Source organism: Mixophyes fleayi, chromosome 1 (assembly GCF_038048845.1).
Source record: "Mixophyes fleayi isolate aMixFle1 chromosome 1, aMixFle1.hap1, whole genome shotgun sequence".
Lineage (NCBI taxonomy): Eukaryota > Metazoa > Chordata > Amphibia > Anura > Limnodynastidae > Mixophyes > Mixophyes fleayi.
In genome coordinates, this window is record NC_134402.1 from 128,472,821 (window position 1) to 128,485,115 (window position 12,295).

A 12,295-nucleotide genomic window follows, 5' to 3' on the forward strand; every position below is an offset into this window, starting at 1 on the left:
CAGGTAGATTTTTGCATGCTATAGATAGGAAGAATATATTAAATGAATGCTTGAAAATTATGGCTGCGTGCAAAAGATGATCAACCATCTTTTTATGGAAAATGTCCAATACTACATGGGAAAATCATATTTGTAAGGAATAATGCTGTGAATCTAACCATAACTATTTATTTTACAATTTTACCCTATACCTCTCATATCAGTTACAGTTTCACTGGAAATTGTGTTTTGTTTAGCAAATTACTGGCCTAATAGTTCTAATTTGGGCAAATAATGTAATAATTTACTACAAACAATGGAGAGCCATAACTGTCATGTCAATGTTTAGTGCCATATCTTTTTCCTGTTCTGTACAGCTGTCCCTGGTAATATCAGCAGCATATCACCTGCTCCTCACCAAGTTCCCAAAATAATCAATAAGAAAAGAACCCAATAGTCTGGGTCATATGGTGAATTCGGGTGAGAAGTCCACACTTACAAATGAAGAGCTACACACAGCAGTAAATGAATATGCACAAGTATAGTTTAAAGGTAAAGATACAAGCCAAAGTCGATACCCATGCTGACCTGTATCTACGAGGGTCGAGACGATGAAAATAAATTTGAACCCCTTCATTCAAACGCCACCTCTGGGTCCACTGTCGATTGATCAGTAACATCACCACTGACAGACTTATAAGCTGAGCCATGCTTGTAAAAACATGGGGACCCATGCATTGAGTGCAATGCACATGCGGTGAGCAGTATACACAATGTTCAACTTGCTGTGGTACTTAATACACACCTATGGGTATATTTGAAAAAGTGGAGATGTTGCCTATAGCAACCAGATTCTAGTTATCATCTATTTAGTGCATTCTACAAAATAACAGCTAGAATCAGATTGGTTTCTATAGGCAACATCTCTTTTTCAAACCCGCAGTTTAGTAAATATGCCACCTTGAGTCCATAAACAAGTGTTAAATCCTTAGTGACTATCCTATAGTGGTACAAATGGAGGCAGAGCAAACTAAATTCAAGACATATTCATTACACAGGAGTGATGGAGGCTTTTCAAAGTAATATATTTTAGTAGGATATTATATGTTTATGCTGCGTTAGAGAATCTACAATTTTTGCTTTGCGTATTGATTGACGACCCCAACCACTACTGGCAAACTGATAACTCCATCATGCATCTATTAAAGCATGTATTTGGATTGTAGTTTAGAATATAAATGTTTAGCAGTGAAAGTAATTATATTTTTCTGTGAAAATAGAACAAATAGACCAGTGGTCAATATTGTCTGAAGTACATGATTATTATTTATATGACAATAATACAGAAGTAGAAGTTGCTCAATCAATTTATAGGCTCATAGCAGGTGCTTGAAAGGGTGGGGTTATCCTGAAAGGAACAAACACAGAGAAAAATCCCCCAGCACACTGCTATAGCCAGCAAAGGAGATGCCATTTCTACTTGTACATAAAAATACAAAAGTCTCAGTTGCACACATGTGCACATGTATGTTAAGCCACCCGCCACTCCACGGCGCTAACTTACTAAGAGCCTATAAATTGATTGATCAACTTCCACTTCTGTACTGTTTTTTTGAGAGGCATGTTAGTGTCAGTAGCTGAGGGGGAGTGCTGGCGCTGTTTTGTCATTTGAAGGCTTCTGGGGTACCTCTTGGTAAGTTTGCTCTCAATTTAAAAACACATATATGTATGGGCCAAATATATGGGACTCTCACTGTTTAGATTTAGGACCACCCTATTAGCAAAAGCACCGTGGAGTGGCGGGTGACTTAACATACATTTGCAAATGTGTGCAACTGAGACTTTTGCATTTTTATATGGCAATAACTAAGTATTGCATTTAGTCTTCAAATCATAGTTAACCAATTCATTAAGTGACAGCATGTGGTTTTCTGGAGGAAGAAAATGCTTGTAGTCTTCGGTTTAATCATTTAAACCAAACCAAGGTCTATAGAAACCTGCATTGTATTACATTTGCTCAGTGGATTGTATACTGTCATATGCGCTCAAGTGAGAAAACTGGTAATTCGGGTCAATATGAAAATTCTATGACCTTACTGTTTAGCAAACAAGTAATGTAATATTGGACAATGTCAAACAATGTCCTCAAGGTGTAAAATTGAAAATAATTAATTTTGCCTGCTAGAGTGTCTTTTGTGGGAACTGATATAAAACAATGCGCATGACTCAATTAATGGATAATTAATAAGCACTCATCATACAACACAGATATATTAAAATGCTAAATAAGAATGGTCACTTGAATAATTTACAGAAAGGTTGTGATTCTGAGCAACCTTGGTACTAGAGACACTTTATGAAATAAAACATATTTGTTATGAGACTTAAAGTAGCACCATACAGCATCCTTGATTAAAATACTTATAAATATTTAAAATATATACTTTACCACATTTTCTAAGAATAAAATAAATATGTTGTATTTATCAGACCTTGTACCACTACAAACAAATAAACACTCAGCTACATATGACATAGGTAAGTCTTAAAGAACATAAAAAAATATTTATTGTAAAATCAAATGAACAAATTACTTGACATTTTTAATGGTTTGACATCACCAGTGCTATTTTTATTCCACATTATGCATTAATCAGTCATTATCCATCACAAACTCCTTAACAGGCAATAAGTGACAGGCAATGAACAGACATTGTTCTCAATTAGACAGTGATGGAATCCACATGCCAGCACATGGAAAGCAGGGCTTTGTGTTGTATTCTCCCAAACAGGTGAATATTATGTTGACTGCTGCATAACTGAAGGGTTCCTTGAACTAGGTGGCTAAAGGTCCTCCTGGAAGATACTGAAAAACTTTGCTCTCTGTGCTATCTGATATTCTGGAGTTCTTGTCTCAGCCATGAGGGCAAAGGTTGGCCAAGTTTGTGCAAAAGTTTGGATAATTCCACATTGTGATCCTGATAATAACTTGATAAGAAGCCTCTGCACTAAAAAGAAAAAGAAAATATAAATATTAGTTACGGATCATACTAAGCAAATATCCAAATATTTTATTAGTCAGTACAAAATATCTCCACTGGCCTGGTGCTATATGCAAGTGAATTGTATAAACCAGTATTGTTCACATCTACAGAAAAATGAAAGGACACATGAAAGGCGCATTGCATTCTGCACTTTATTTCTCATTTCTTTGTAGTCATAGAGGGTCAATTATGTGTATGAAACAGGGAAAAGGCGGCTGTGCCATGCAAATGCTATTTCCTCTCCTTTTACGATGCACCTGTTTCTACACTGCTTGTATGGTGAGCACACAGGTTAGTGTATAAAGATGGTGGCGAAGTGAGGATCAGAACATTGTTTGCAGAATGTGGACTTCAATCAGATACCTTTTACAACAACTCAGTGCACTTTATATGGGAAAGTGCATTTGCAGCTACAAATATACCAATTTAATAAAAAAATATTTAAGCATGACACATGAACACAGAGAGTGCCCATGTAACCTTACTCTCATAACTTATTTAGGACATAACTGAGGTCCTAATGAGAAGTATTTCAGGGAAACAAGCTGATAGATTTAATCAATTAAGAGGGTCTTCCAAAAGTGATAGACGACAGTTCTCTGAAGCCTTGTCATTACATCCACCAGCAATACTGGAAATGGTCATCCAAAGCATCTCCACTACTAATGAGCTAGCTAAATAGATGTATTTGCATGAATATTATGCAGACATACATACTTACATATGACATACAGTATGGCTGTGCATGTTTATATTTTTCTGTTGTTTGAGATGGGATCACAGCCCCTTTCTGTGCCCTTTAATAGATAGAGGGGAATTAAATCCCCTCCCCCCCCCCAAAACACCACGCTAAGTCTATTACCATGAAGACGGTAAATTTAGCATAGATTTCTGCGCTGCAAGCAAAAAGCCTGCGTTGAAATTACTGCATTAACAGTATTACGTGCACTATTACCGTAATATCAGTAATAGTGCGCAGGCCGCATTACTTTTTACAGTAAGGCGGCCAATTGAATTCCCCCCAAATAATAAAAATTACAAAAATAATAACAGCCATTGCACTCATCAGCAGGAAGAAACTATAGTCCAGAGGTGAGGAGGGCACAATGATGCCTGTCCTAGTCCCTAAAAAGAAAATGTTACTATGAGGCCCAGTGATTGCATGTTAAATATGTGCACATCAATTCCATAAATAAAAGTCGTACTTATTATCAAGAGCAGTATAAAGATACACAAGAGCTAGACACTTTTACTGCATACTTTCCTACTTTGTATTGTCTCCCTCCAGGATATCCCAGAAGAGGGGTGTGATGGGAGGGTGGAAGGTGGGGGGCATGGTGAATTGCTTCATTTTGGCCCTGCCCTTACAACAAAAATCATTATTTTGTCGTAGGGGCGGGGCCAAAATTTCACAATTTGCCATGAATTGTCATTGAGGCCTATCAGGGACAGGATGCGGGAGAATTACCTGCTCTTTCTGTAGTCTCTCGGACATTCCGGGAAAGTAGGCAAGTATGCCATACTGTCCAGGAGGGGAGACCTCCACGCAGCTTCCTGAGGGTGTGGCTACACAAATCAAATCTTTAGGCCCCACCCCTCTGCTAAACCATACCAATTTTGTCCAATTACAGAAGGGGGCGCGGCCCGGATGCTGCGATTATCTCCGCCACCACCCACTTCATCAATGTACAGGACAGGATGCGGGAGGTTGCCCTACACTTCTGGGAGAACTCCCAAAAATGCTAGAGTAGGCAACTATGCTTTACTGACAGTTGCTTCATGTGTGTAAATTACACACACCCCTTTATACTGAAATAGTGGAGAACTCCACCCCAGTATAAGTGCACAGCTTGTGGCCACCAACTCTTTAATACAGCCAAAGGTGCAATCTAAAAACATTTATAGAGGTAACAATATTTTAATGCTAAATTGTCCCAAAAGAGGTAATTATTTTTATTAATTTGGGCACATATTGTGTACGATATATATTACAGGCCTGATTCACCAAAGCACGCATTCTGAGCACAAAGTGCGCTTATTTAAAAATGCATGTAAATCTGCTTCGTGTGCTTCCGAACTCAACAAAGAACGAATCTGAAGATACAGAGATGTGTTCTACTATACAAGACACTGCAGGATACGTCCAATACCTTTGTGGATTATAAATTTGCAAAAGAATGCATAGAATTTTTTGGGTAATTAATGTCACCTGTTAACAATATATGCATTAATGATGCATTAATGATAAAACAGTATAAAAAAAGAGGGGGATGGTTTACATTTTTCTCTCTCCATGAAATACCTTTATTAGGATGTTCTCTACTGAACATAAAATACATTTTTACAGTTGTTTCTGTTTGCAAACACATGCTATAGCATGCATACAAGACTGACATCACTAGCACTCAAGACTAGACTAGCGCTGTAGCTGGAGCAAGAGATACGGCAGAAAAACAAGTAACTTTGCAGTGCACAGAGCTTGATTCTGGATTTGGCTGCATGTGCTTGAGTTTGGCACGCCATTACTATGCACTGACTTCGGCCATAAGCCCCTTCCCCAGGCTGTTTCCTTCTTTAAATTGTAGGCTGTAGTAAGTGTCCTTTGCACTCCAAGACAGAGTGGACATGGCTGTGTTGAGAAGTGTTTAGTCTGGTTCTGGGTATGCTCAGTAATTTTGCGTACGATACACTCAAAATCGGCATATACGTGCCTTGATGAATCAGTCCCTACATGGCCAAAAGTATGTGGACACGCCTTCTGTTTAGTGTATTTGTCCCTTTCAGCAACACCCATTGCTGACAGGTGCATAAAATCAAGCATACAGCCATATTCACTATATACTGAAGAGCTCAGTGACATTCAGTGTGGCACTGTCATAGGATGCCACCTTCCAACAAGTCTGTTTGTCACATGCCCTGCTAGAGCTGCCCCGGGCATCTGTAAGTGCTGTTTTTGTGAAGTGGAAATGTCTAGGAGCAACAAATTGAAGTGATAGGCCATACAAGCTCGCAGAACATAACTACCAAGTGTTGAAGAATGTAGCAAGTAAAAAAACATCTGTCCTCGGCTACCGATTTACAAGCTATAGTGGTATAAAGCAACCATTATTGTAGTTCTCCAAGTGCCAGCATGCCCTGGCTGCATGGGTATGCTGGTGCTTGTAGTTCTACAATTCTACAAGCACTAGCATTCTAAGACTGTTAATGGCAGCCCGGACTGGCTTGGACTTGTAGTTCCACAATCTGGTGTTTTAATTTTTGCTACATTTTCATTTTTTATTTTTATTTTTTTTAAAATCTAATTTTTAACACAGTGTAGAGCCTGCGGGGCCGGCGGCTGTAATACGCTCAAAATCATCAGATACGTGCCTTGATTAATCAGGCCCCTGATGTCTGCACCAGCAAATCCACCACCTTCTCATGCACATGCACATGCACTGTGCAAAGGTATGTGCAATCACATATGTATTAAACAGCTGTTGTGTGGTATGCATTAATGAACCCCATGTATACATATATATAAACATAATGATTCTATGAAATATCCTGTAAAGCACACTGCGTTTTAGACAGCAGGCAGTGAAATAATTGTTTGCCATAGGATTTCAGCTATTATATTTATTCTTCTGATGTAGATAATGTTGTTGTTTATTATTGTAGAGTAGCCCTTTGCTAACATGATAATCATAATTATTATGATGTTTTAATAAGGCAGATGATTAACGCTATAAGTACCAAACACAAACCATCTGCCTAATCATGTATTTTATGCACAAGATCACTTTTATATTTAATAACGTGGAAGCTACTAGCTCCATTAGTATCACGCAGGAAGAATTTTTTTTTTTTTATTGCTGGGAGCTTCATTAAAAATGTAGCTATCTCAAATTACCTGAAAGCTTGGTGTAGGGCAGATAATTGTCATGACAGCATTATACATAACACAAAGTTATAATTATAGAAACGTCTAGATTTTCAGCACCCACAGAGAAAATAACATAGAACAAGACAATTACTATAACACCATGCTGCTTAGAAAGTTGTCCTGTTCCTTGCTAATTATGTAAAGTATGGCTAGATGTCACATGTTTAATACTCCATCCATTCAAAATACATTGGTCTGTATTCAATAGGTTTTACGTGGTTTTCTATTCCATTAATATCAATGTTATGTCAAACAATGGAAAAAAAGACCAGGCTTAAGCAACATGTGGTCCACAGCTGCACTTACAAAGAGTAAGCTTAGAGTATGTAGGATATGTCAAGAAAGTACCTACCGTTTCTGCTGTTGAGGAAGCAATTCAAATCTGATGACCTAATCCCTTATGCAAAACATTTGTATATAAATTGTGCAACCCCCCCCCCCCCCGAAAGTTGCTGTCTGAGACAACTGACCAGAGCCAGATTTAGGGGGAGGTACATGAGGCATATGCCCCAGTCCCCCCTCTCTCAGGGCCCCCCATGGACCAGGTGCTCATGTCAGTACCGGCTCAAGGGGTGCCAGTAGGGCACTGTATGGTTCCTGGTGGCTGGTCCCAGAGGAGGGAACCAGCTGGAGATTATATGAACTGTTTCTCCCTCTTTTCATTGCCCTATGTGTATGGCCACCAGTGGAAAAAACCTCTTTCTATCTCTCTCACTGATGATGTCTCACATGGGAGACGTACCACTTGACAGGTACACCGTCCCATGTCCCATGTGTGTAGACTGCAAGAGAGGCAGACAGAACAGTCTGCCTTTCCAACACATTATAAATAGAAGAAGGTAAGTTTAAAGGAAAGGAGTGGTTCTTAATGTAATGTGACTGGGAGGTGGGCTATTAATTTAATTGTGGAATGTGAGTGGGGGCTAATTATTTATATGTAGGATTTGTGGGGTTATTTAACTTAATAATAGGGCATATACATTTAAGGTGGGATGATGGGACCTTTGATTTTATGCTGGGGCTGAGTTTGTGGAAAAGGATGGCTACTTATTAGATGTGAATATGATTTTTGTAAAGTCGGGGATAGTTGTTGAAAATAAGAATATTTATTTAATTTAAATTAATTAATTAATTTATTGCCAAGGTCTTTGGGTGGGGGATAAGATTTTTTTATTAAATGGGAATGCTACTAATATAATGTTTGGTGCTGAATTGAGTGTAATAGTTCTATTATTAAATGTGAATACTATTAATTTAATGTCAGGACTGGTTGGTGGGAAATAGGTATATATATCAAATGTGAATACTTTTAATTTAATGTTGGGGCTGGTTGCAGAGAGGGAGGCCTGATTATTAAATTTGGGTGCTATTGATTTAATGTTGGGGTTGGTTGGGTTTTTACAAATTTCATACTTATCTAATTTTTACAAATAGGGCCCCAACATTTCAGGTATTATACAAGTAGCAAAGCTGAGTCTGGTTTGGCACTCCTGAATTAGTTAGGATTTGGTCCGACTGCAAAGAAAGTTGGGAGGTATGTCCTGCTTCACACTGCTCTAACAGTAGTGCGCACAGTATTGTCTAAAATGATAGCCATATTAGATCATAGTGACCTTGCTGTCTTAAGTGCTCAGGCCCCCAGAATCTCATCTAGTTCTGCAACTGTATCACGTAGCTTCATTGTAGGCACACCTCTGTGAGGAATCCAGTAGTCTGTCAAACATTGGTCTGTTCCATGTGTAACATGAAGAATAAGCTACACATGCCCAGCATTACCTCTCCACCTACAGGCTGTCATCCATACACTAAATGACACCTTTTTAGCATTAAGCAGCAGGTGTGGAATCTGCAGTTGAACTGAAGGCAATTATAGATCCCTGACACAGCTCCTATATTGCTCTCTGAAGGTGAATACATTTTTATGCTTATAATTACCCTCTCCCAACTCTCTTGCTAACTCATGTCAGAAAGTAACCCTTTTAAAAGAACCTGCGATAGGATTAACAGTTGCTTAAAATACGGTATCTAGAAAACACTTGGGAATTTCGGTATTGAGGTTTATTTACTAACAGAAATAGAAAGTGAAAATGTGCAATAAATAGGGCATAGCAACCAATGACAGATGTGCTTTCATTGTCTAATGTGTATTCCATTTAACAATGTTAATTGCTTATTGTCTGCTAGGCTATGCTGCATATTTTTGCCTATGATGTGTACTGTTTGGGAAAACTGGAGATATTTATGTATGGCGTATCTACGGATAACTATCAGATCAATTTGCTCAGGCGCGGGCTGGCAAGTTTAAGCCCGGGGGGCGCACAGGCGGCCGCATCACGTGACACGCGATGTGGCCGCGTAACTGATGACGCGGCCGCATCGCGTGTCATGTGATGCGGCCGCCTGTGCGCTGACGCGGCCGCATCGCATGTCATGTGATGCGGCCGAAGATAATAAATAGGTAATATTGCATCGGAGGGGGGGGCCCGGCCTTAAGAGCGGTTGGACTGAGCGGCCCGGGGGGGGCGCTGCCCCCCTGCTCCCCGGCCCAGCCCGTCCCTGAGTTTGCTTGTACTTAACTGTTTGCCCAAACCCTTCCCATAAGTATGGCTCATATCTGGTTATGATTAAATAGGGAATGACAAGAGTCATAATAGCCCTGTACCTAGATGAGATATATCTGGGAGAGTGTGTTTATGGTGATTCCCTTCTGGAAGGAGAATGAATAAACAAGTCACTTACTAATCAAATACATGCTGTGCTGATATTAATTATAAAGAGACCCATAGTAATGCAGACCTTTAGTAATGAACAGTCTGGAGTTGGCAGTCATGGTCAAATGGAAATTTCAGATTCACATAATGCTCAACATCAACCCTTCAAGGGGTTTAATTACAATCTTAAAGTATATTGATTATGTATTTTAATGCACCATTTACTGATCCATTAACATATATATTACTTATATAGTTATTTCAAATGGGCTCTTACCATGATTTCTGAAGTCCCCCAGTCTGTCACTACCTCTGCTTGCTGCATTCTTCAAATAAACTTTGTGGATCTCATTTATGAAGCACAAAGGGTGCACACCACAAAATGCAATGATTTTGCACCAACGCATCTCAGTACCCACCCAGAGCATTTAAAGGTGCTTGCTGGCTGTTTAAAGAGTTGGGCAAAGAAAGCACCTAGAAATGTGCTTCTCCATTTAGTGAGTCCCATTAAAAGTATAGAGACCTGATTCATGGCAGATCATAGCTGGTGGAAAAGTCAACAGTATTTACTGAGTGTAAATGGCTGTGTGCCCTCTGTACAACAAGGAACACCCCTAAAATGTGACATATTCCACCCTTCTGTGTGTGTTGTAAATGACCTATGTGTTTGTTGCCTCTTTCAAGCAACAGTAACAATGGTCATACTGTCTGCTCACTAAAATCTGTATTAACTAACACTTGTAATGCTGTCATTTTTAACATGACCCATTTCACCCGGTGCATGGTGCTCTGCTTCTATTTTTTAACTTATGTTGCAATTGCAGCGCTTCTAGTGTGTAATTCTGAATGCAGTCCCCAGTGATTTCTGGGGTGTTAATAGATGCTACCACAACTTTTAAAAATACAGATAAGGTGAAAATACAACAGAGAATTTTCATTTCAAGTGATGACAATACATCTTTGAGTCTTATTGGCAAATTTACAGTTTGTTTCTGCCAGTGTGAAAATCTACAAAAGCAGCATTTGTCCTAGTTGATATATCTCTAGTCAGAGCAGTTTCTTATATTTTATTTTTGTGAAGATGTAACAGTTTGTTTCAGTTCAAACATGTCTTCTACATGGGCTGGGATCAGTGGTTGAAGTGGGGGTGTACGGTGGTAATAATTTATTTGGCTGCCAGAACGCAGACACATCTTAGAGCGGCATAAAAATAGCGATGATTATAAGGCCGACAAGCACTAAATACGTATAGACTTACCATATAACAGACATGCAGCATTTCCCCCACTCTTAATTACCGTCACATGTAAAATGCGACTTTGAGAAATGTCTTCAGGAAGAAATGATGTCAGTTCTAATGGACAGAGTGAAATTGTCGGTTTTAAAGCAGTAATGCCCGGACCTTATGTTTGGCAAGGGCTGGTGCTGAGAGCTGCTGCACCCTCGTATCCAAAGTTGGCCCATGCACCTTGAAGCCCCTTTGGCACACTACAGCGCATGTGCCAGCCACCATACCCCTTGCCATTTATCCAAAGAGCCGGGATATCACCCATGCCAAAAAAAGAGGCTTCATTTCAGACAAGATAGCAGTTTGCCCTGGTAAGCGCAGTTCTCTCTAGCTACTCTTACCAAGTTTACCGTGTTCCGCCAGCCCTGTTTTTGGCTTGAAGAAAACTTAATATAGGTCAAGACTGAAAAAGGGAGTATCTATCTTTCGCCTTTTAGACATATATTTAAAAATGTATTTAAAACATTTCAACAATTTAAAAAAAATATATTCATTAACGTCAATGGACCTGAGCCATTAGGTAAAGTTAGGCAAAAAATTTAATAAATGTTCTCTGGGATAAACCATGTTACAATGCAAAGGGGTGAAAATTAGTTTATTATTTTGCACATAAGTTAAATACTGGCTGTTTTTTCATTTAGCACACAAATACTTAATAGCTTTATTTTACACTGAAATTTTAAGTTGATCTAGGACATGCTCTGTCCCAACTATAAATCTGTGCCCACATTTTAAATTTACCTCCCCCTCCAATGCAAAATGCTTTTGCCGAGGTGCAAAGTTACTCCTTGTTTATGCTTTGCTCTTCTTAATGACTCAGGCCCTATGAGACTTAGAAAAAGCTCTCATTTACATGTACAAGCACATTTACTTAGAAGACACCATGTGCATTAGCCTTAAGTTATAAAGAAGGTAATTACATGTAAAGTTTATGTATGCATCATATCCTTAGTTACTGAATGAAAATACTTGTGAACTGGTAGAGTAGCTTGTTCATCTATTATTTTAGGAAGGGTCTTTGTTATGATAGATTGATAGATAAATGATAGAATATCAGTGAAATAAAATTTTGAATACAACAGTAAGAACATACCTCTGAATCCATTGGGGGGTATTTTCTACCTTTACTTTTCCCCAGACATTTTGTTTTCCCCTCTTCCAGTAACTGGCACCAAAAACCTTTATGTGAATCAAACCTAAAATTAAAACACCAATTATCCTGTAAGTCACACAGCATCATAGTTTGTCTGGTGCATATTTATTATTATTATTTACTGTCTGTCACCCCAATGTCCACTACGGATCCTGGGAACATACACTGTATGGTGAAATATAGAAAACTAGGCCC

At 38.9% G+C, this 12,295-nt stretch overlaps 1 protein-coding gene across 2 annotated transcripts in view; it reads right to left on the bottom strand.

Moving 5' to 3' along the window:
* Window positions 1–2,530: 2,530 nt before the first annotated feature.
* The window catches only part of LOC142142035 (bifunctional heparan sulfate N-deacetylase/N-sulfotransferase 3-like), a 223,685-nt gene continuing 213,920 nt past the window's right edge, over window positions 2,531–12,295 (bottom strand). For both annotated transcript variants that reach the window (XM_075200342.1, XM_075200341.1), the window contains exons 13-14: window positions 12,041–12,143; window positions 2,531–2,987 (exon numbers count right to left, since the gene is read on the bottom strand). In XM_075200342.1, the coding sequence (XP_075056443.1) occupies window positions 2,868–2,987; window positions 12,041–12,143 (223 nt within the window). In that variant the 3' untranslated portion in view covers window positions 2,531–2,867. The remainder of the gene's footprint in view (window positions 2,988–12,040; window positions 12,144–12,295) is intronic.